The sequence below is a fragment of the Ylistrum balloti genome, unplaced genomic scaffold (genome assembly GCF_031769215.1).
Source record: "Ylistrum balloti isolate Yb309-2 unplaced genomic scaffold, AGI_CSIRO_Ybal_v1 Utg371194, whole genome shotgun sequence".
In the NCBI taxonomy this organism is placed as follows: Eukaryota; Metazoa; Mollusca; class Bivalvia; order Pectinida; family Pectinidae; genus Ylistrum; species Ylistrum balloti.
In genome coordinates, this window is record NW_026782650.1 from 560222 (window position 1) to 586176 (window position 25955).

The 25955-nt window shown below is 37.8% G+C and overlaps 1 protein-coding gene across 1 annotated transcript; it reads right to left on the reverse strand.

Moving 5' to 3' along the window:
- Positions 1–91: 91 nt before the first annotated feature.
- LOC132561305 (taurocyamine kinase-like) lies at positions 92–23847 on the reverse strand. Its single transcript, XM_060226026.1, has 12 exons — positions 23677–23847; positions 22154–22413; positions 21202–21350; positions 20300–20465; positions 19841–20024; positions 19363–19530; positions 10603–10740; positions 5559–5818; positions 5166–5314; positions 2673–2838; positions 2007–2187; positions 92–238 (listed from the first exon to the last, which is right to left on the reverse strand). Exons 1-12 carry the CDS (start codon positions 23819–23821, stop codon positions 93–95), a joined length of 2112 nt encoding a protein of 703 aa, XP_060082009.1. The 5' UTR covers positions 23822–23847; the 3' UTR covers position 92.
- Between the last annotated feature and the right edge of the window lie 2108 nt (positions 23848–25955).

Genomic DNA, 25955 nt, shown 5'->3' on the forward strand with positions numbered 1-25955 from the left:
GAAATGTAAATATATCTATATTTTTATTAAAGAGCATGTTTGATGGACAGATAATTATCCGAGTATTGACCATCTACACCTGCACCAGGAATCTATGACAATCTTTTCTCTTCTGCAATCACGGCTTCCACGCCTGTCTTCATTTCCTGAAGAGCATCGTACTCGCTCAGACCCAGTCTCCTCTTGTTGGAGATGTCATACACTCCTCCAACACTTTCTGTATGCTCTCCATGGATACCTACAATGGAGGTTATTATTTCAGTATAGGATAATGAAGGTTTTCCTGCAACTGGTCCTGCCGTTATCGGAATACACCTGCCACATGCTGTACTAGACAGTGACGGAAAACAGCTGTATTTAACTACGTGCGATAATTCGACAGAATTACTCTCTGAATTTACTGAAATATTACGTTTAGAAATATAAACAGTTGTTAAAATAGGCGATTTTACATGTTGTAATTAACAAGTTGGCTAATGAAAATTCGATAAAATCGCTGTTATATCCGATGAAGTTTGGAACTGTTCCTGCGTTCGTCATCAGGCAAAATTCAGCGTAACTGCAATGTCAGGTAAACACAGATTGGATAACAAAACTTTTTAAAGTTTCAATAGTCTCATTTTCAATCAATGTTTAAGGACAAATATAAAACATGGTCAGTGTCTTAAAATATAAGATGCATTTTGGCTCGGGACAGAAAGACTTATAAAATATGTTACCTGTAACGATACGAGATCGGGTATCTCAGTCGAGGGCTAAGATCCTGTAACACAATTCCAATCGAAGCGTTAGCCAAGGTTAGGATGTTACAGGACCTTAGCCCGAGATAGATACCCCGATCTCGCTCAGTTATATGTAATAGATTTTTACTCTCGCACCAAAGACTCTGAATATTTCATCAGAGTTTGGCGTATCCCGTGGGAGCCTCAACTTACCCACCCAACCTCTCAACTTTTAAACGTTTGGATATTGCCGCATTAACAATGTAGGCCGCGTTTATGGAAAATACAATACATTTTACAGTGAAAAACTTATTTTTTAACGGAACTAGACAGATCTGGGATGGGTATTACGCGAGATATCCCTGAGGTGCGAGAAAATAAGTGGCTCGCCAGTTTGTCTTTCATCATCCTCGCCAGAATAGAGATTATATCTTACGACACTAACCATGTATTCTTTATATATTGCCCCAGGTGACTGTTGAACAGAGAATGGCATCATTCGATTTTCTGTTCATTTGATACGGTTTTATCATTGACGTCTCTTTGTTCGTGACTTTCATAAGAACTCAACTTTCAGATATATTTCTGACGTCTCGTCTTTCGATTACAAGAGCTTTATTTACCATGTTCATAGAATATGCCCATCTCCCATCATTCGCATACCTCAATCATTTCTGACAACGAAACCAACAGAGACTGTTTTCCACTAAGCTGTATCATAAGTGTGATGATTTCGATTTCTTTATTCTACAGAAACATCCCTGCATCCCCAATCTATGTTGTTTACATTTCGCAGTTGAATCGATATTGTAGCGATTTTTTCCTGTTTCACGACTGTCAAGCAAAGATGTCGACAAGTGACGATTTCTTTGTGCGATACAGTTGTTTGAAGCTGGTCGTGTTTAATGTTCGTTAGTATACCTGGTGGTTCCGATGTTCTCAGTTAGAAACTTGACACCGTGGATTGACCAACATTTACATGGTGAGTGTTGTCGAAGAGCAGAAAACGCTTACTCTTCTGGCACATCTGGTGTAATTCTTGTTGAATTTTCATGAGCCTCCGTGTAAATATATTTTGTGTTTGAATTATGATTCCGATAAAATGTCGGTATTTTCTTTGTTGTTTCCAAATGTGGTTTTCCCTACTTACAGTGTACGTAAACAACAGTTAGGATAAAAAAGGGGCACATAATAACAATTTCTTCATCAAACATCAGTATTACATAATGCATCACTTCCACTACTAAATTATATCAATACATTGCTCTAGAACAACAGCATTACCTCTGGCCTGGATGTTATATTTATCACAAAATTCCTTGAATTCTGGAGTAGCAGCTAACTTAGGGATTTTGATATGGACGCTGGCCCGGAGAGTTGTTCCAAGATTGGTAGGACAGAATGTCAAGAAGCCTAGTTTGTCGTGACGGGCAAACTCCAGTTTTTCTGACATTTTTTGGATCCCCTGAAAAAAGTGTGAAGTACAGACACAAATTCAATGCAGTCAAGTTAAAACAACATGTGCTAGAACCAAAATGCACAAATTCCATTTATTCTGATAATAGATACATTTGCGTGACAATGCAGTTGTAACTTTAAACATTAACTAACATGTGTAATTCAAAATACTGTAAATAACATTTATCGCATATCCGTCGTGACAAAATCGTAGTCATGGGGACAAGACTACATACACAGAAGATTGACGTCAAATTTAAAGGAAAGTCCAAATCGGACAAAAGCCTATTGAATACAACAAAACTGTGTAACTGACCTTCCTTAATCAATATAGTATTTTACTCTATATAATTAACAAATGCTCAAACATCTATTAAATGTGTCCTTTTCAGAATTAAAAAAAAATGATCATCAAAACTTAAATTTATTGCAGTATATGACTTACATTCAAATTTAGATATTGGGATCAACAGTAAAATTTGATGGACAAACCTTGACAAGTCTCTTATATACAGCTCCAAGGTCACCACCCATCTGCATGGAAATAATTCGCAGATGATCCTCCTCGTTAACCCAGATGAGAAAGGTCTTGTCGGGGTTGTGGAAGATTCCTCTGCCGTGCGGCCAGTCGTCATATCCACCAGCGGCCTTCAGAAACCTTGCAATGGTCAATGTCAGCATCTATTATACAAAGTCTGGACATTTGGTGAAAAAAAGATATAATATAGATCTACTGTTACTGTTAGAGTAATCGAGAAACAAGCGTTTGACGGAAAAGCCTAAAGGTTCTAAATTAAGTTACTAAGTAACAACGTTTGCTTGAACTTCATAATACACCATGAAAATACACACACGCGAAGAAAGGTCATTTGAAGCCTACTGAGAAATGATAACATCCCATGTATAGACACATTATAAATTAAACGTACCGATTAGTATTTATTGATGGTAAGCATCGCGGATCTAAAATGTGTTCGTTTTACGATGCTCGTGTAACAATGTGTAAAATCTGTCATTTTAATAAAGTTAATTAATAGGTGTTTGATTTCATTTAGTATATTTTATAACTGTCGCATTAATCGGTACGCGTTATTTGCGCGCGGACTTGTAAATGTCTATTTGTTTGTCTGTATATCTACATCATACGTTTTGTGTATTGTTATGTTAATATGGTGTGCAGTTGTTTTGTAATGTTCCATATATGGTAACGGTCAGTATTGTCTCGTCTGGTTTGGCGGTTAGTCGTTTGTCTTTGTTTGGTCTTTGAAAGGAGTCGCCGGGAACTTCTCTATAGCTCGATTGGTTGAGCGTCAAACTGGTAAGCGTTATTTGCGCGCGGACTTGTAAATGTCTATTTGTTTGTCTGTATATCTACATCATACGTTTTGTGTATTGTTATGTTAATATGGTGTGCAGTTGTTTTGTAATGTTCCATATATGGTAACGGTCAGTATTGTCTCGTCTGGTTTGGCGGTTAGTCGTTTGTCTTTGTTTGGTCTTTGAAAGGAGTCGCCGGGAACTTCTCTATAGCTCGATTGGTTGAGCGTCAAACTGGTAAGCGTTATTTGCGCGCGGACTTGTAAATGTCTATTTGTTTGTCTGTATATCTACATCATACGTTTTGTGTATTGTTATGTTAATATGGTGTGCAGTTGTTTTGTAATGTTCCATATATGGTAACGGTCAGTATTGTCTCGTCTGGTTTGGCGGTTAGTCGTTTGTCTGTGTTTGGTCTTTGAAAGGAGTCGCCGGGAACTTCTCTATAGCTCGATTGGTTGAGCGTCAAACTGGTAAGCCAGGGGTTCCGGGTTCGATTCCTGGCGCAGGCATTGAAAAAAAATAATGATTTCAGGTTTCGATAATGAATTGACGTTACAAACTCTCCAATAGCATGGTGATAAACAAAGAAGAACATAGATATAGAGCAGAAATGACTTCAATTTTGACGAAGAAATGTCCCTTTTTCTTCTCGTGCAAGATCCTATATATAAGTGGAACAGTAATTTGGTGCCAATATTGCATGGCAATCGTAAAACTGGCAATGATTCCGTTTAAAACTTATCTTTCCCATAATGCATTGCACTACCCCTCATACCACCTCTGTTAACGGCTGACGCCATTTCAAGTTTATTGAAAAACGTTCGTGGGGGTCACTATGTTACGAAATATTGCTTAACACCTGATTTTACTTTTTTGGCATGAAGGTTATTGATCTAGTGATTGTGTAGGAAATATGCGAGTCGATAACTAGAAACACGCCAGCTGTGTTCTTAGTTTTCCCAGCGACATTTTGGGTACAAATTCTAAAATCACCCTGTCAAGCAATTCTCAAAATGAATAATTATGACGAATTCGGCGTTTTAGTGAATGGTATTGTGGGGATATCCTACCGATTCCGGCATCTGTTGACATTTCACTCCATCCTAAAATATACATCCATGTGGAGAATATAAAGTTTTTACGTAAAAGGTGACTGATGTGTACCATTTTGTTATTTCGTCCCTAACACATCGTCATTATCTAGCAACAGAACGAAACAGGGGGAAACATATTGCGGAACAGATGGGGAAAATGTCGCTCTTCATCCAGCCGTAGTATTTGCCTCACTATTTATTTTTTCTTATTATTACGCCACTCGGCGAAGTTTTCGTAACTTTATGACATGTTGCTCAATTTGAACAGGAAGTTGATTGTTATACACTTTTACAGACTCAAAAGAGTGTTAGTAAAGATATACCATTTTGGCTGCAATACATAAGGATTTATAACGCATGTTTAACTTCATTTCACTAAGATGCCTGCTAAGATACCCAACTGCCGTCATATTTTCAGAACACCACAACTACATCACAATTCTATATTGTCAGTAATGTGGCCAGATGTGACCGACCATAACTCGTCCAAGAGGAGTAACATTTGGCCCATTTTGAGTTTTGAACGCGGCAAACTAACTTCCTTAAGTTAGGATTTCTGATACTACAACACCTGTCTTTATCGTTGAACAGGAAGTGGTCTGCTGTAAGCTGTTGTTTGACGTCATCAGACATTCCCACCAGAGGAAAGTATGTGCCTTTGTGTTCCCCGTCCAGAGAATCCAGTGCAGCTTTACACATTTCCTCCATTTTGATACGATCCTGTAATCACCAGAAAACACCAAATGATTCATTTAAGGCGTTCATAGAACATGCAAGTATTAAGCAACACACAGGAATTATTATTATTTGATCTGTAGCTGTTTTTTTTTCTAAAGGAGTCTACACATAAGTACATTTAATGAACGCTACTCAGAAAAATGCAATATAATACAAGAATAACATTAAACATATCAACTGCAACATTTTGTATAGTTTGCCGAAATTCAAGATTGCCGGTATGTACCTCTTTGTTGCATGTTGGAGGAAAACCGAAGCTCTTATGGCTCCTGCCAACCCTCACACGTGTGGAGACGATGAACTTGTTTTCGGGGTCAAGGTCGCCAAAGTTGAGGTTATCTACATCCCCGAAGTTACAGGCCGGGTGGGAGACATCGGCGACCTTGTGGTAGTCCTTGATCACGGGCATGAGAACGGCACCAAATGTATCATAGGCCTCGGGGTCAGAAGCATATATTCCCGTACCACTGTCAGTGTTCTCACAACCTGTAATGTACGTTATTAACACTCAAGGATTTCATTTCGTTAAACTGTCTTTACTGATATCATTTTGAATGCCCCTACCATGTTACGACTTTGGTATGTAGAAGTACTATTGCCTTTGGCAGTATTTTCATCTTTCCATCATTATGCTATTGATACATTCATCATAATTTCGTTTTTTGTTTTTTTTTTCGTTTTTGTTTCCATTCATTCATCTTTTAATAGATAATGACAATGAATACGCGTTTGATATATTTTTGAGTAATAAGATGCAGATCAAGTTCCACTTATATTTTTGTAAGAGTTATTGCCATTTTACTTTTAAAATTAATTTTAACTTCTTGACTTCAAACAATACAGGTAAAGCCAACAGTGGAGAGCCCTTTTTAACTCCAGTACTAATTTCAAGAATTTTTCAAAGAGAAAAAAAATGTCTTACTACAATAATTATGAAATGTGACTCTATTCAGAGTTGCAACCATGGATGTACGACAGGGTTCCCTATTTCGCCAAAATAACTGTCAAAACACTTTCTGCAGACTATGACCTCAAGATAAATATCAAAACTGTGTAATAATAAAAACAAAAACAAAAAATGATGTATAATTTTAAACATCAAAACATCAGGCACATATACATATATGTTGTGCCAAATGTGAGAATAATATCATTATTAGTTATAATGAATTTGGAATTTTAAAATCGTGATAGATAATTATATATACACATATATATATCACGTACATCGTAATTTGTTATGCTTCTTTTAGTCTTTCTCACTGCCTTATCACGTTTTGCTATAGATTTATGCAGATTTTGAGTGTTATGTAAGGATATTTATGTCTTTACGTGCTGAATGAATTGAATGGCTAATATTTAAATCAGGACTCCGGACTGGTCATTCTATGGCGTTGATGTAAATTCCTTCAATAAAATGTCCTAAATATACGAGTCCTGTGCACGGATGCATTGTCATCTTGAAATATGTAGCTATTGGGGTAATTGTAACAGGGTCAAAATTATTAAGTTATTATATTGATTGTCAAATTCTTTGGGATATAAATATAGTTATTTGTCGTTTAGTACAATATACTGAATTGGTTGTTTTGTATATTATTCATAAAACTCGCGTAACGTTTTGCCTTTTAATGTATACCGGTACGTATACCGAGTATAGCGCGAGTAGGTTTCTTTGTTCACGCTTTGTATATATGAACGTGAGTTGTGGTCAGCTACGGACTGGACATGTGACACTTGACGGACTTTGACGAAGTTGTTAGATAGGTTGAAAGTTTCTGTCTTGTGGGTTTATTTGTCCTTAGTATTTCGGTACATTCGAATTCTAACTCTCCAAGTGAAAGGTTGAATTCATTTGTCAGTAAGACTGTCTCTGAATATTTCTGGCATTTGTATCTGCTATTGTGGTGACGGAATTATGTAGTGTCATCTGTGCTATCCTGTGCACCATTTATGCACGTTATGTGTTAACGTCTCTCTCTCTCTCTCTCTCTCTCTCTCTCTCTCTCTCTCTCTCTCTCTCTGTCTCTCTCTCTCTCTCTCTCTCTCTCTCTCTCTCTCTCTCTCTCTCTCTCTCTCTCTCTCTCTCTCTCTCTCTCTCTCTCTCTCTCTCTCTCTCTCTCTCTCTCTCTCTCTCTCTCTCTCTCTCTCTCTCTGTTTTTTTAAATAAAAGTAAACAAAATGACACCCGCGGTTTTGATCATACCGCTACATAATGAAGAGCCATTACACGCCATAGAAAATGTTAAAGTATTTCTATATGATTTTCAGCATTGATATTACCAGTAATAAGGGTGAAGGTTCCCGCACCATGTCATGTAATACAACCCCAATTAAACTCGGACGTATCCCTCAGCCGGGGCTTCTACAAGTCCATTCCTCACTGGGTGGTCGCCACACCATAACACGATTTTCTTAATTGATTTCAACTTTGCATTCATCACTATAAATAACTTTTTTTTTAATTCTTTAAAAGTTTTGTATCTATTTGATTGACTCCAATTTTTTATGTTAATATCACGAATTCAAACGTCCTTCCTGACCATAGATATAATATCTATGTTCTTCACTAATTTTTCTTTGTTAAAGTAGCTTTGGACACTTTCTGGTTTTTTTTATTGAAAGTACAAGTACGGGTTGTATCATTAAGAGAACGCTTGCTACCAGCTTTACCAATACCACAAAGTTCACGGGTACCCAACATGAGAATAATTCTGGCCTACCTCACGGTGTGGCTTTCTTTGCCGACCCCTGCTGTTTAAACTTTTGAATAACGCAATAAACAATTTGTATATTATGTCCTGTTTGCTCTGAGGTTTTTTCTTTCCGAGTCCTGCTTAAAACAATGAGCAAATTACACTTTTCTCCCGTAAGAGACAGCTCCCTCCATTTCGGCCATCATTCTGATAAACAAATTAGACTTTATTCTTAACCTTGATAACAGAACAAGGATCACTGTCACTGAATTAGAAAAACTAGGCATGCTTAATGTAGAACGAAGGGTCCGTCAACTTCGCCTCAACCATACTTTTAACATCTATAATGGTAAATGTCCACAATATTTATATGAACTTTACTCTCTAAACAAAAACTGTTTTGGTACTAGATCTGGAACGATGAACTTCTCAATAAAAAACGTTAAAAGCATAGAAAGTTCTTCCTTTTCTACTTCGGCCGCAAAAGATTGGAATTCCCTTCCAGAAAATATTAAAAATTCTAAAAATAAATATCATTTAAAAAACAAAGTAAAACAATTTCTGATGCTACAATCAAAAGGCGAATTTGACAACCTCTTCGTCTACTATTGAGCTCAACCTCCACTTCTTTGCGTCTGGTTAAACGGGTAGTGATGTTATATTATTGTTCATATTATATTATTATGTAATATCTCTTCAAATCCCATCCTTTTTCATAAATGCCCTGAAATGTGGCAAAACATTTTATTCACTTTCAGTATTTGTTTTCATATCTTCTATGTAAATGTAATTTTCTTTCAAATGTAGTGCTCTGTTTCATTTATAGTTAATGCTGCGAAAATTAATTCAATCTCATTTTCCATGGCTTTACATCTCAACCGGAATGATTACACCTTAAATGGACCCCATTGGAAATAAGCCTATTTTATAGGCTTTATGGGTAACCCAAGGCCAAAGGCATTTTCATCTGGTTTTATCTAATTTCTCTCTTTTTTATTGATATTTCTAAAATTTTCAACTATTTTACTTAGAAGATTTGCAAGCATAGTGTAATTTAATTTCTGCGATACTAGTTTAAACTGTGATGTTTTAAGGTATGTGAAATTCTGTGATATCTTATATTTTATAATTAATAATTTTAAGAAATCCACAATAATTTATTACTGATTTTCATTGTTATTGAATTGCTTATGTAATGTGATATTTGTAATGTGTAATTTTATTATGCCTTTGCCTGAATAAACATAATAATAATAAAAAAAGACATCTATAAATTATACTTCGTTTCCTGTGACGTACTAATGTAACCTCCTACTTTAGAAACTCGAGCGGGTGTGAGAAGAGCGATAACTCTTACTAACCTGTAGTGAAATAACATCGGGAAAATTGAATTCACTTTCGGTACGTATCATTTTGCACGAAATTGGCGAAATTTTCAGAAAAATCGGAAACCGGTTAAATTATTGTTTAATTGTCAGACTGTAGCAAGGTATATTTCCAAAAAAGTTCACTTACCATCGGACTAGCTTCCTGCCTATATATATTTTTCACTGCTTTTATGGCAATATAGTCAAGTCTCAAGGAAATGTTGGGTCCGACTACATGGTTAGAAATTGATAAATAAACCATTTTCAAAATATCATTCATTCAGAATTTATTTTTCTGTGGATTTACGCTGCTGTCAAACTTGAACACAAATAAATCAAACAATTCTAGTTTTGTACAAAATGTCTTTTTATATGATTAGGAATATTAAGTACATACTACACTAAATTTGTATTTATGACCAACATTATAACAAGTCTATTACAGGCATAACAGGCTGAACGAATATGTTATTATTTCTCCTGCTAATACTTCATCCTCGTTTCAACAATTTTTAGTTTGGCATATTTTATGTAGATGAACTAAGTTGAACAGAAGTTACTAGTTCTGTTTTTTTTGTTCTGATTTTCTTTCATATACAAGTGAATATCAATCATACGAAACAAGAAATCATGTATTTATGAATATTTGAGGTATTTTTTTAACAGGCCATGTTTTCTTAATCATGTTTTAAAGCAATAAAAAGTATCGCTGAAATTGATATTTTTGATTGATCAATAACTAAGATTAATTAGAAAGTTATTTAACTTTTATAAAATGGAGAAAATATCAAAGCTGTGTTATTTCTACAGAAGAACAGAATATGAGAGAAGTTTCAGATTGGGTACCCCTACCGGTTTTATTTATAGACACGTGCGCTGCTGACAGTTAGCCAAATTTGAATGAAACCCTTAAATAGCCTTATTTTAAGAAATAACAATTTGACCTTTAAATAGTAAATACTAGTTCCAAATATACCTTAATTCTGTATGTGGAACACAATTTGTTTTACATGTATCATTTGTGTTAAAGTTTGAAAACGATGTTAAAGTATTAAAAATAACTTTTATAATTGATGATTCAGAGTAAACCAGAGCTTATAAGCCGTTTGCATTTGATAATCATAGATCCCCCTAGACCTAGTCTCATTCAAATTCACTTTCAGATTCTACATTTGTTTCCTAGAAACGGCTACATTACAGTGCCTACCTGATCGTATGCATTCTGCCAGTGTTCCACCACAACTTGTCTTCTTGTCTTTTAACTCATTGTATATCTCCTCGGTCAAGTTTTTTTTAAGCAATGATTTAGAATCGGTTGCTGCTTTCAGTTTACCCCACAACTCTTCTAAAGAAGCCATGTTCAAAAGACAAAAGGAATGTTCTACTACGGCGGTGTTTCTATGTACACAACCTCACAGAATGAAAACAAAGCGACTGTTGCTGAGCCGATGACGTAGTAAAAACTGTGACGTTTTCCTTTGTGACGTCACCGGTAACACATTTTCCCGCCAAAACCAAATAACAGCCAAAGCACATGGTAGGTTGACAACGCCGAGAAATAAAAAGCTGAATCATTCTATGAACATATTTGATTTGGCCAACCTGTTTGTTTAAAACATTTCCTAATTCTTAAAAGTAAAGAAAGTGGCAAAAAATGTATGGCTACTTTAGGTAGTTCCATTGGACTCGAATTTTCTGGAGAAGGGGGTGGGCTGAATGGCGAGTTTGAACAAACACGGACAGACTTCTCTTACAGTCACTTGTATCCATTTTTGTAATCCTGCATGTCGTTGCCATCAAACAGTCCGTTTTTTTTCATGAGAATCCAATCTGTCACTTAAATATCGTTTAATGGTACGTTTTATATTTTTTGGATCTTTGTGACTTGTAGGGGCAGTGCCGATCTTATTAGTGAGGTGAAATTCATTGGGACCAGTATTTCAGACTTTTTGAACCTGGTCTTAACTGACAGGAAATCTTCAGCCTGGTAGTGAGGTCTTAATCATAAAGCATACAAAAGAGTATTTTTTATTTATTTTTTTTTAGGTGGGGAGGATTGGAGATGTGTGATGGAGGACTGGTCTTAATAGCGTAATGGCCAAAGTTGTTCTTTAAGCGAGGTTTCACTGTATAACCGGCCGTATGAAGATGAGAGATTTTCATCTATGATCAATCTTATGCACATCCTCAACATCAAAACAACTGGACATGGTGATTATTCAGCACTGCCCGACATCATCTGATATCCTGACGTTATCGGCTACTTTCAGCTTGTAACAACGGTTTATCACATTCCGAGGTTTGTGGCTAAGAGAATGTGGAAACTAGGTAATGAAGTTATAATGAATACAAGTATGAAAATTTTGCATAAATATACAGAAAATGTATTGAAGTTAAAAAAAATGGTAACAAACACATAAAGATGAAGACTGACTGATTTGAAGCTACTGATCCAAATGTGTTAGGACGCAAGACGCACAAATAACGTAGGCATAGAAGTACCAAGAGACAACATATGAACAAACTAAATCTACAGCAAGTTTATGGCCATTGATAACCTTGTTTCTAACAAATTTCTAGCATTTAAGTTATCTCTTTCTGTTCAGGCGTGCCTTTTTCGCCACTGAGTAATTTCTTAAGAGATAGACCCAAACAGCGTCCGAAGTCTAGCACTTCAGCAGCAAGTTAGATAGGACCTATAACGCTGATCTGATATGGATTTTGTCATAGATGGCCATATGCACAAACCTACAAGTACCCACAGTAGTCTGTAGTATCGAGTTATATTGCACGTAGTACGAGACAGCCTTAACATGGCTAATCCCCATTCTAAATCTGTGGTAACATTGAATCTACTTGTTCTGTTTAAACAGCATTAAACATTCAACACGAGTTCCACTTTATCAAGATATTAAAAGATGAAAGTTCGCAAAATATGCTAACAGCGACCAAGTGACAGGCCACGTCTTGATAAATCTCTTCATTTCAACGTATCACAAGAAACCGTTGATGGCGTTTAATCAAATGCCTCGTCTTAATAATTATACCAAATCACTATGTTACTTATATTAATGAAATTATTCTATAAACATTTTTTGTTTCGTCTCAAGAAGAACCTTTTCAACCCGGAAATTAATTCACTGCGAGGTAATAAAAATAAAGCAATGTAGATTTTATTTTCAATGAAAAAGTCAGTGTTATTTTCAAGTAGAAAAGTCCCAGATTGAATTGTATTAGACGTAAATGTCTAACATTATGAAAGTGTTGGAGTAAGAGACTTACTTCTACAGACGTAGGTGTCTTGTTACAATATGTAAGTGTCGGAATCAGAGGCGTACTTCTACAGACGTAGGTGTCTTGTTACAATATGTAAGTGTCGGAGTCAGAGGCGTACTTCTACAGACGTAGGTGTCTTGTTACAATATGTAAGTGTCGGAGTCAGAGGCTTACTTCTACAGACGTAGGTGTCTTGTTACAATATGAAAGTGTCGGAGTCAGAGGCGTACTTCTACAGACGTAGGTGTCTTGTTACAATATGTAAGTGTCGGAGTCAGAGGCGTACTTCTACAGACGTAGGTGTCTTGTTACAATATGTAAGTGTCGGAGTCAGGCTGACTTCTACAGACGTAGGTGTCTTGTTACAATATGTAAGAGTTGGAAAAAGAGGCTTACTTCTACAGACGTAGGTGTCTTGTTACAATATGTAAGTGTCGGAGTCAGAGGCGTACTTCTACAGACGTAGGTGTCTTGTTACAATATGTAAGTGTCGGAGTCAGGCTGACTTCTACAGACGTAGGTGTCTTGTTACAATATGTAAGAGTTGGAAAAAGAGGCTTACTTCTACAGACGTAGGTGTCTTGTTACAATATGTAAGTGTCGGAGTCAGAGGTGTACTTCTACAGACGTAGGTGTCTTGTTACAATATGTAAGTGTCGGAGTCAGAGGCGTACTTCTACAGACGTAGGTGTCTTGTTACAATATGTAAGTGTCGGAGTCAGAGGCGTACTTCTACAGACGTAGGTGTCTTGTTACAATATGTAAGTGTCGGAGTCAGAGGCGTACTTCTACAGACGTAGGTGTCTTGTTACAATATGTAAGTGTCGGAGTCAGAGGTGTACTTCTACAGACGTAGGTGTCTTGTTACAATATGTAAGAGTTGGAAAAAGAGGTTTACTTGTACAGATGTAGTAGTTTTACTACACCTTCCCTGTAATGTCAAACTCATTCCGCTCTTGTCGAACTTGATCACTCCATAATGCCACACTCACCTACCTGTCTTACGCCACCTCCCAATAATGTAACACTTCACCTCCCCATAATGTAACACTCATCCTCCTCCTACTTTACATCCCCATAGTGTCACACTCATACCCTCTTGTTAGGTCATCTGACTAGAAGGGTCAATATGACCTATTGCTATCGTGCATCGTCCACCGTCCTTATTTTTTCCTTTAAAACATTACTTCTGCTTAATGTCTCAGCGGATTTTAACCAAATTTGGTTCGAAACATCATTAGTGATGTAGGATCATCTCCTTAATTCACAAATTTGATTCGGCAACTAGGAACATATAGGTGGAGCATGAAACGGGGGTGTTAGACAATATTATACTTAAAACGCTACTCCTGTTTAGATTTCAACTAAATTTGGTCTGAAGCATTATTGCAGGTCTATTAGCATTTCTTTAATTCGGAAAGTTAATTTGACCCCTAGGGACCAGGGGGTGGCGGGGAAGTGGGAGAGTTAGTCAATATCATCTCGCCGAAATGTGACTGATACCCCTCTTGTCTCATTTCACCCCAACATAATGTCACGCTCACCCTCCTCCTGTCTTACTTCTCTCTGTAGTATCACACTTATCGCCCTCTTGTCTCACTTCACCTCTCCGTAATGTCGCACTCATTCCCCTGCAGTTTTATTTCACCTCCCCATAATGTCACGCTCATCATCCTCTAATCTTACTTCACCTCTCCGTAATGTCATACTCACCCACTCTTGCCTCCTTTCACCTTGACGTAGTGTTACACTCCACCTCTTCTGTCTTGCTTCACCTCCCCATAATTTCACGCTCATCCACCTCTAAATTTACTTCACGTCATACCACACCCATCCCATCTTATTTTACTTCACTTCCCCGTAATGTCACACTCATCCTCTTCATGTCTTACTTCACCTCCCCGTAATGTCACACTCATCCTCTTCTTGTCTCACTTGACCTCCCCGTAATGTCACACTCATCCTCTTCATGTCTCACTTCACCTCCCCGTAATGTCACACTCATCCTCTTCTTGTCTCACTTCACCTCCCCGTAATGTCACACTCATCCTCTTCATGTCTTACTTCACCTCCCCGTAATGTCAAACGCGATCCCTTCATATCTTACTACACCTCCTCGTCATGTCACATTCATCCTCCTCATGTCTCACTTCATCTCCCCCGTAATGTCACTCATCCTCCTCATGTCTCACTTCACCTCCCCCGTAATGTCACTCATCTTCCTCGTCTTACTTTATCTCCAGTAATGTCACACACACTGTCCCCTCGTGTCCTACTTCACCTCCCCATAACGTCACTCTCATTCACCTCTCGTCTTACTTTATCTCCAGTAATGTCACACACACTGTCCCCTCGTGTCCTACTTCACCTCCCCATAACGTCACTCTCATTCACCTCTCGTCTTACTTTATCTCCAGTAATGTCACACACTGTCCCCTCGTGTCCTACTACACCTCCCCATAACGTCACTCTCATCCACCTCTCGTCTTACTTTATCTCCAGTAATGTCACACACTGTCCCCTCGTGTCCTACTTCACCTCCCCATAACGTCACTCTCATCCACCTCTCGTCTTACTTTATCTCCAGTAATGTCACACACTGTCCCCTCGTGTCCTACTTCACCTCCCCATAACGTCACTCTCATCCACCTCTCGTCTTACTTTAGCTCACCGTAATGTCACACACTGTCCCCTCGTGTCCTGCTTCACCTCCCCATAACGTCACTCTCATCCACCTCTCGTCTTACTTTATCTCCAGTAATGTCACACACTGTCCCCTCGTGTCCTTCTTCACCTCTCCATAACGTCACTCTCATCCACCTCTCGTCTTACTTTATCTCCAGTAATGTCACACACTGTCCCCTCGTGTCCTATTTCACCTCCCCATAACGTCACTCTCATCCACCTCTCGTCTTACTTTATCTCCAGTAGTGTCACACACTGTCCCCTCGTGTCCTACTTCACCTCCCCATAACGTCACTCTCATCCACCTCTCGTCTTACTTTATCTCCAGTAATGTCACACACTGTCCCCTCGTGTCCTACTTCACCTCCCCATAACGTCACTCTCATCCACCTCTCGTCTTACTTTATCTCCAGTAATGTCACACACTGTCCCCTCGTGTCCTACTTCACCTCCCCATAACGTCACTCTCATCCACCTCTCGTCTTACTTTATCTCCAGTAATGTCACACACTGTCCCCTCGTGTCCTACTTCACCTCCCCATAACGTCACTCTCATCCACCTCTCGTCTTACTTTATCTCCAGTAATGTCACACACTGTCCCCTCGTGTCCTTCTTCACCTCCCCATAACGTCACTCTCATCCACCTCTCGTCTTACTTTAGCTCACCGTAATGTCACACACTGTCCCCTCGTGTCCTGCTTCACCTCCCCATAACGTCACTCTCATCCACCTCTCGTCTTACTTTATCTCCAGTAATGTCACACACTGTCCCCTCGTGTCCTTCTTCACCTCTCCATAACGTCACTCTCATCCACCTCTCGTCTTACTTTATCTCCAGTAATGTCACACACTGTCCCCTCGTGTCCTATTTCACCTCCCCATAACGTCACTCTCATCCACCTCTCGTCTTACTTTATCTCCAGTAGTGTCACACACTGTCCCCTCGTGTCCTACTTCACCTCCCCATAACGTCACTCTCATCCACCTCTCGTCTTACTTTATCTCCAGTAATGTCACACACTGTCCCCTCGTGTCCTACTTCACCTCCCCATAACGTCACTCTCATCCACCTCTCGTCTTACTTTATCTCCAGTAATGTCACACACTGTCCCCTCGTGTCCTACTTCACCTCCCCATAACGTCACTCTCATCCACCTCTCGTCTTACTTTATCTCCAGTAATGTCACACACTGTCCCCTCGTGTCCTACTTCACCTCCCCATAACGTCACTCTCATCCACCTCTCGTCTTACTTTATCTCCAGTAATGTCACACACTGTCCCCTCGTGTCCTACTTCACCTCCCCATAACGTCACTCTCATCCACCTCTCGTCTTACTTTATCTCCAGTAATGTCACACACTGTCCCCTCGTGTCCTACTTCACCTCCCCATAACGTCACTCTCATCCACCTCTCGTCTTACTTTATCTCCAGTAATGTCACACACTGTCCCCTCGTGTCCTATTTCACCTCCCCATAACGTCACTCTCATCCACCTCTCGTCTTACTTTATCTCCGGTAATGTCACACACTGTCCCCTCTTGTCTTAAACCCATTCATACGACGAAAATTTGCTTAAATATGCAAATTTACAATAAATTTACACACATAAGGAAAAGTTGATTTGCTATGCGTTCATAAGAGATTTATGTACCATCAGTAAATCCCCAAATTGTTATTTGAAATAAGGAGATGGACCGATTCAGACTGGTGAATTTTCACAGAAAAAGGGTATCCCCTTTCTATTTGGGCATAGGATTAGCTATTGGATGTTCCCGAATCAAGGAAACTAGAAGGAAAGTCCGATACACTGAATGGTACGACAGAACCGTACTTAATGACTTTAAGGACGAAGATTGGTATGAGAATTTTCGAATGAAATAGGAAACATTAATAAAAATTTGTGAAAAATTTGAAAATGCTTTGGCCCTGGCTTGCATATTCCCATCATAGCTCCTACGCATTCCCATGGAGACTACTTGAACTGGAAAGGATTTTGCTTCTTGTTTTTGCAGGGTGTTTGCGACCACAGCTATATCTTTAGAGACATAAATTTATCTCAAAGGAGATCATGGCTCCTTGTTTTCATAGTGGCGAAAGCCATTTGGTGAAAGTACTATGCCCGTAGTCCAGGCGACCCAGCGTATCCTTTGAAGATTGGGCTTTGAAGCCATGCATCAACAGATCTACCCTTACAGAAGCTCAGTCTACTTTCAACTATCGTTTAAGTAGAGCACGAATGACCATTGAAAATTCGTTTGGTCGTTTGAAAGGCGCCGTGTTTAAAGACGTATTTTTCCCGCCAAAGCACACACAACCATAACAACGCTTAAAATATAGACTGATGCAATACACATGACAAAATACTTACATAAGTAAATTTGCTGCGTGTTCATACGACAAAATTTACACACGGAAGTAAATAATTTGCGACAACATGTATGCATGCAGATTTGGATTCTGATACTGAGTGTGTAAGACCGGTCACTTGGAGTAGGGCACTGGATCCTCGAGCTCAAGAGTTCATACCTGTTACTAGTAGGGAATCAACAGGTAAGTTTACAAGTTTGTCGGATTCTATGGAAGTTGGGAGTGAGTCAGGTTCTGGAGGGACGTTATCCAGGGTTGAGCCAGAGTTGGGTACATGGTAGAGTTGTCTCCCCTGGTTCGAAATCTGGTAACAGTGTGGAGACCCCACAATCACATCCCAGTGAAGTCGTCTCCCCTGTTCCAGAGGGTGTCATTAGTCCAGAACCAATAGAAAGTCCTTAGGAATGTAGGTCGACAAGAGAAAGACGTAGACCGGTCCGATACAATGATTATGTAGTGGGCCAGATAGTGGAAAATGAGTGGGTATTATTGTAGAGACTGTATATGCACAAGTTGATATTTTATTTCAGATGCATTTATTTCAGGAATAATGTTACACTTTAAATGTTACATTTATACATTTCTGGAATGTTACAAATTTTCCAATGTTTTGTTTAATTTTGCACTTTGAACAATAGTATTTGCTTGTAAGTACTAACCTGTGGTTGAGAATAATTTTTATTCAATGATTTTATTTCAGGGAAAGTAATCAATCACAGTTATTTTCACTTTGTAGGTAAGTGTTCCAGGCAAGTCAGTAGAATGTCTTTTTTCTGTCCTTATATGGTGTTGTCTTGAGACGTGTACGTGTCTAGGTGTGACAGGTGAGGAAGTCGTGCGAGAGTGAGTGTGTAGAGTAATAAAACTAGGGATACCCCTGGGTGCTGGGTCCTCGGGAGTCCAGGCGCCACATATAGCTACGGATGTAAAGTACTGACACGACCCGACGGTCGGTGATGTGAGGTGGTTTCATCCCTAAACCAGGGGTACCAATTAAAATGTTTAACACACAACGAATCCTAGTTGATGGTGTGACAAAACGTTAATTTGCACCTAGTCCTGATCAGGTGCAAATATACTCAACTGTGCAGAATTTACATATGAGCAAATCAGTTTCCCGATAAAAATTGCACATGTAAGTAAATTTACATATGTGTAAAATATACTGAGGTATGCAAATCGCGTCGTATGAATGGAGTTTTAGTCCCATGTAGTTTTACATCACCTCCCTATAATGTCTCATCCACCACCTCTTCCCTACTGTCGTACTTCATTTCCTCGTAATGTGTTACACTCAGTTACCCCCTGTCTTGCTAATTGTCCCACCCATCACCCTCTGTGTTTTATGGGCTGGGAGGGGCCAAAAATAAAGCATAGCTCAGTATTTTATTTTAACAACATTTAAACACTTTAATTAAGATAAGCTCTGACGTCATTGTCTTGCTCGCCGACAAAATGACAAGATTTTGAGGACCTAAGTTATTTCATTCACACTGGAAATATATACATATAAAACGTTCTGTATTGGCACAATTACAGCAAATCTCTTTTGCACACGGTTTGCAATGTTCCAGCATAATATCTGCAGACTCATCATGAAATGAGGACAATTTTTATGCTTTTCGTCCGAATCTGCCAACCGGTGCTGGTGTACTGGAACCGTCCAACTTCCGCTCCTCTGCAATCACAGCCTCAACGCCTTTTCTCATTTCCTGTACAGCCTCGATCTCGGTCAGACCCAGTCTCCTCTTGTTGGAAATGTCGTACACTCCTCCTACACTCTCTGTATGTTCTCCATGGATGCCTACAGGCAAAAACATTTTCCAATCACTCGGGAACTAAATAGATCCCCACACATAATGGTACTGATTAGAATTAAATTGTATGTATATCCATTACAGGTGAAAACTTTCCAACCGGAATCTCATCTAGATTTTCTATTTAGCTCTTACGAACCGATTGAGATATATCATTTTTATCTAAAGCAATCCAAAATAAAATTTTATCTGGGAATTTTTAGAAAATAAGGAGAAACTTTTTTATGACACTTCAAAGCCTCAGCATAGGTGATTGGTATCAAAAGTGTTGAACATAATAACTATATTTAACCTTACCACGAGCTTGTAGGTTATAGCGATCACAGAAGGCTTTGAATTCGGGGCTGCTGGAAAGCTTGGGGATTCTGATGTGAACACTGGCTCTGAGCGTGGTTCCCAAGTTCGTTGGACAGAAGGTTAGGAATCCCAGCTTGTGATGATGGGCAAACTTCAATTCAGTTTTCCCCAACGCTTCAACTGCCTGCAGGGTTAACAATCATAATAAATAAAACTTTCAATGGAAAATATTCCAGCAACGATTTGGATTACTGTTAGCAATGTTGTGTACTATTAATGCATTGAATGTGAATGTATTAATTTCAATAATTCAACGGTTCATAAAAATATCATAAACTCAGAAAATGTTCAAATTTATAACAAAAGAAAATATTTTTGAACAAGATCGATTTACAGAGAAGATTTCTGCTATATTGGTTACATAGAAAATATCGACATATTTCAATACATCACAAGTACCGTGACTAATCGTTTGTAGACAGCTGCAAGGTCACCGCCCATCTGCATAGAGATAAGTCGGAGATGATCCTCCTCGTTCACCCATACAAGGAACGTCTTCTTAGGGTTGTGGAAGATCCCCCTGCCGACTGGCCAGTCGTCGTATCCACTGGCGTCTCTCAGGAATCTGACGGTAGGAAACAAGTAAGATAACCTATCGATATGAGTACAATGTATATGACTCCGTTTCAGGATGTCTAATCCGCATTCCTGTTCGATTTACAGACAACATTAACTCCTACTGTATTACATGAAACAAAAATGATTTACCATTTAAATGGTAAATCATCGGTGTCACTCACTCGTTATATCTTTTAAACAGTTATATCTATACGTAATCTTTACGTCTGCAGCCCATTTCCTCTAGATGAAGTTGACTGACCTCAATGCTTGTATTTATCTATATTTAAATGTAAAGTGAATATATCTAATTGTAATGTTATATGATGTAATCAATGCAAAGAGTAAAACAAAAACATGAAAATAATCATTTGCTCTTGGAACTATTTTGTTGCTCTTCGCGTTGTCAATGACGCCCAAGTGGCACCAAACTCTACTTTCGGTATATGTTCGTTGAACTCGCCGTTGTTCTTACGATGTTTATTGTGTAATATGTTGTTTTTTTTTTAAAGATCTGTGAGAATTTGTGGTGATCAAATGTAAATATATGTATTGTTATGTAGCACCTCAAATGGATAGGTAGTTATCCCGATATACATAGATAAGTACCGAAGATTTGTTATTAACAATTCCTGAATGATATCCGTGCTCCCACACGTGTTTTTACTAGCTACATTTTTTTCAAATTTTGTGACACATCACAACTTTAAGATATTCGTATCAATTTGCACAAACAATACTACCTGTCACTGTCGTTGAAGAGGAAGTGATCCATTGTGAGCTGATCCTGTGTGGCTCTCTCCATGCCATACAGGGGATAGTACGTTCCTTTCAGTTCTCCCTTCAGGGCCGCTAACGCTGCCTTGCTCTTAGCTTCCATTTGTATTCGGTCCTGTGTAGCAATTCATTCATAACAATTTACAGTTGTTCTCATTTCAAAGGCTTTGTAATTCTTAAGTATTCTTGTTTTATATATTAAGTGTTTATATCAAATTTTTAAATTCGGCCACAAATTGCTTCGATTTAGAATTTCAACCCTCGACTGAAAAAGATCAATATCGGACAGGATACAAAAAATCTCAGATGTCCGCGCTATTTGAAAATAAATCATATTTGAAAACGAAGTTCGATATAATATAAACCTGTGCATATTCAAGATAAGTGTATTCAAAGCACCAGAGTAGTAATTTACCAAGTTATCTCCCTTTCAGTGAATCTAACTCTTCTTTATCACATAACATTTTGGCTAATTTTAAGGGTTTTAAGACTGGGTAAAAATAATGACATATCGAGTGACTCCAGCATTTCATTCGTAATTTGAGTAGGTTATCGTATGGCTCATTTCAGTCAGACCTGAAAAAATCAGCTGATTTGTGACCTCTGTTTCGGAGAAATTCTATATCTGATATACACTGCCAATGTCATAGGGATTTTGTAATTGATGTAAACATATAGAGATTGCCTCCCCTTATGAAAAGTGGACATTAATGGGCATTCATGGATATAGTGGATAACAACTGGATAAAGGAAGATTCAGCTTGAAGTGCGAATCTTTATCCTGATTTCATTGCATTCATAGTTCTCATGAATGCCAAATGAAAATAGTTGTATGCATGATTATGTTCGAACATTAGCTTTCGAAGTCTTCACAAGTTAACCAACACCCCGAACCCTCCACAATCTTAATCGACCTACCCTCAGTGTTGCTGTAGGAGGAAATGGGCATCCAGCCAGCGACCTTCCAACACGTACACGTGTAGAGATAATGTACTTCTTAGATGGGTCAAGGTCACCGAACCCAAGGTTTTCGATGTCTCCAAAGTTGGGATTGGGGTGGCTGATCTCGCTCACTTTGTGATAGTCTTTGATGACTGGGACAAAAATGTCTGCGAAGACATCGTAGGCTTCAGCATCACAAGCATAAATACCACACCCACTTTCTAAGTTCTTGCATCCTGAAACACACAACAAAACATATATATCACTTTTATCATTGTACAGAAATAAGATGAATGCCCTGTCCTCGCTTGACCTTCAACTAGCCACGGTTCTATCTCAAGCACGTGTGGACTAAAGTTGCTTGGCTAAAGGGGAATGTGATCTCTACATCATGCTGAGATATAACATTTGTTTTCTGCCTTAAAACCAAAATACAACCAATAACTAAAGATTGTCACCTGATACACGTGTAACCTGACGCTACTTGAAACATTTGATGCATATTTTTTGTTTTCAAATAAAAGTAATTATTAACTATTCTAAACAGGAAATAAGGTACTTTTGTCCTTGTCTCCTATGTTGCATATTCATTAAAATTTTGAAAAGTGAAATTATAAAAAAACGGAAAATGATGTCATGCGACAATACAAATTCTACAATGTTTTTAAACAATGAAAGGTATTACTGAAATTTGTTCTGACAGATAAGTGATTGGGATTAATGGGAAAGTTAGTTTTATAAAATGGAAAAAATATTGAAGATAATGTCGGCTTTTAAAAAAAAATAAAAAAGAAAGAAAAAAATATAAGAGGCATTCCTTTTCGGGTACCCCTACTTGTTGAAACGCATTGCTGAACTATAGACACGTGCGTTGCCGACATGTAACCAATGAAGGAAATGAAATCTGAATGTATGTTTTTGTGAATACCAAGAAAAAAAATGTTTTTTTTTTCTACTTTTTGACTATCTACAAAATTTTTAGTTTACTACGTAAACGCAGTTATATTAAATAGATCTCCACCCTGAATCTATACTACCTGTTACCACATTGGTAGTCATCTTACTTATAATTTACATTGAATTTACACCTTTTAAATACCTTGGGATCATCGTTTGAATAACTTCTTTAATATTCAAACGTACACAATATACCAGTTCGTGTATCATGTGGTCTAACCGCGTAAGTCACAAAGGAATACAACAATATCGACGGTTGCCAATAATGATATCTGCTGGATCTTGAATTGCTGTATGGCGGGCAACACCAAGTACACCGGTTAAAAGTTACGATAAATGCTTGTAAAAAATAAGTTGTCATGAAAGAGAACCCGAGCGTTCTATACGAGTCTTACTATTTAGCAGTTTCACAATTATGCAATTTGTTTTTCACACATAAACTTAGGGCGTCCGATTTGTGGTTGGAGTAAGAAACTTTGGAGCAACAGTAAATTCTACTTAATCATACCATCCCCAAAAAATCAGCATTGCCACCACCTTACCTGACCTAATGCAGTCAGCTAGTGTGCCCTTTAGGAAAGTGACCTTATCCTTCACAGCGTTGTAGATTTTTTCGCTCAAATGTTTCTTTAGTAAGGAGCCGGATTCACCATTTTTCAGTCTCTTCCAGAGATCATCTTGAGACATGATTGTTTATGCTTTGAGCAAACAAAACTGTAACAAACAAACAAACAAACAAAAGTTTCAGTCTACAACGGCAGATAGTAAATGTAATATAAACATATATATTTTTAAACTGTACTTTACCAATGTCTGGGGCATCCAAATAAGACCAGCTATAAAATTCGGATGGTTTCCAAACTGAAGTGATGACGTAATAAACATTATCTATTGTTTATGACGTCATCACAATCTGCACCGTCAGACTGCATTTTCTAACTTATCGTCAATGGTCGGCCAACTGGTGCATGGAATCGAGGTAGAGAATATATGAACAATGGCTAAAATAAAAGTCGCTGTATTTTGTCTCGCGTCACAGGGACAAAGTAGTGTCATCAACATCTTACATTCTATGACACGGGCCCTGCATTTTATTGACCCTGCAACATTTATTTAACACTTTTTAAAAATTCAGACTATCGGAACCTCAGGAGTTTCCTGTTTTATCTTTTTATCACATGATGTTGACGTTACGCTTGACGCAAAAAAAAAATCTCCTCGCGTAAATAAAGTTTCAACTTTCAGCGGTTATAGTCCATAAATTTAATGATGTTTGTATGGAAACTTGTTCATTATTACAAATAAAATCGCTTATTTGAAGTTTTTTGTAATTTTAAATGTAAAGTAGTATGAAAATACTAAATTATGAAAGTACTAAATGAAAAAGCTATTTTCTGTCGAAATCAGCTTAAACATATCTTGCAGGTGTATTCCGACAGTGGCAGCGGAGTTTCAGGGTAAATATATACACACGTGATTATCAAATAAAACATTTAAATACCCGGTTTATGACTAGTACTTTGGCCATTCTTATCTTACATCAATAAGTCGGTCTTTACTGCCAAGCGTTTGTTTATCTGCCTGTACAATCTTTACATGTCTATGTTGGATGAATGGGTCTGCCTCTGTCGCTGACTTTGTACGTATATATGTCAGCTATTGTCTATACTCTTCTGATGTATTTAAAGCTATTGTTCCATTTAGGAAAGGATATCTATCGTTTACGTAACTTGCATTTAATCTGCTTCAGTGAACTTTCGACAATATATTTTAACTAATGTAGACAACAATAAACAAAAGATAATTTCAATGTGCATCTTTCAATACAAAGGCTTATACACACAATAAAATGGCCAATTAAAGGCAATAAAACAAAGTTTCAAAGTTGAAATTTTATGAAAATATCTCGATGGCTTAGTAAAGATTTAGGTCTACATGATACTTGATCAATGATATGCTGTCAATCTTTCTCTAGTTCATCTAGTTAGCTGGAAATTATTATGTTTACAAAATAGTGTGTAAGGCTTCGGGTAACTGTCTTATTTTACGACTTAGCAGAAACAAGCCCAGAAATTTGTAAAAATCTTTCTATTATAATGACTTTGAGGTGTTGCACGTACAAGGCCATCCTTTGGTTATATTCAAGAACAAATATCTAGGTGATCTTAAACATTTGCAAATGAATTGATCAGATTTTTAACCACGTCGAGAAACGTAAAGACGATTGTTTTCCTGATCAAAGCAAATAAAGGTAAAATCCCAATATTTATAACCCACTGCTGGCCGTCGTATCTAATCACGTGACTATTTTCGCTATACCTGCATAAGTAATTTTATATCTAATAAGCATGTCTATTTTTGAAAAGATAATGATTAAAATGTTGCATACAATAAAGTAAACCTTGTACAGCTTAAAATGCAATATCAGAAATTAAAAGTTTGTATCAGTAACTTTTCATTTACAATATTTACAATAGATTGTAATTTCAAGGACACACGTTTCACATTTGAAGGAAGACTGGAAATATATCATTATATTGTTTTTCACAGAATATTTACGATTAGTGGATAAATGGAACATTTGAAAAGTGAAAACCGGCCCGAAATATATATTAGAAGTGAATTAATATTAAATTAAATAATTTACCTGTACGAATTTGCTGACAGTGGTGTATCCTTGTGGAGCAGGTCGGCACGTAGGTGGTGTCGCGCTGGCGAAGTCGACTATTCCAGTCTGTAAAAGTTCGTCTCATTGGCTAATGCTGGTACGTATGTGTATTGATCAATTCTATACATTATACTTTAATCTCGTTATCAATAC

What these genes read in the sequence shown, in the direction of transcription:
- LOC132561305 (XM_060226026.1), bottom strand. Translation starts at nt 23,821, where the DNA reads ATGTCTCAAGATGATCTCTGGAAGAGACTGAAAAATGGTGAATCCGGC. An exon ending in CTCCTACAGCAACACTGAGG is followed by an intron (nt 21,351 to 22,153) that starts GTAGGTCGATTA and finishes ATTGCTACACAG; the next exon opens with GACCGAATACAAATGGAAGC. An exon ending in GGCAGAATGCATACGATCAG is followed by an intron (nt 5,819 to 10,602) that starts GTAGGCACTGTA and finishes CGTACATTACAG; the next exon opens with GTTGTGAGAACACTGACAGT.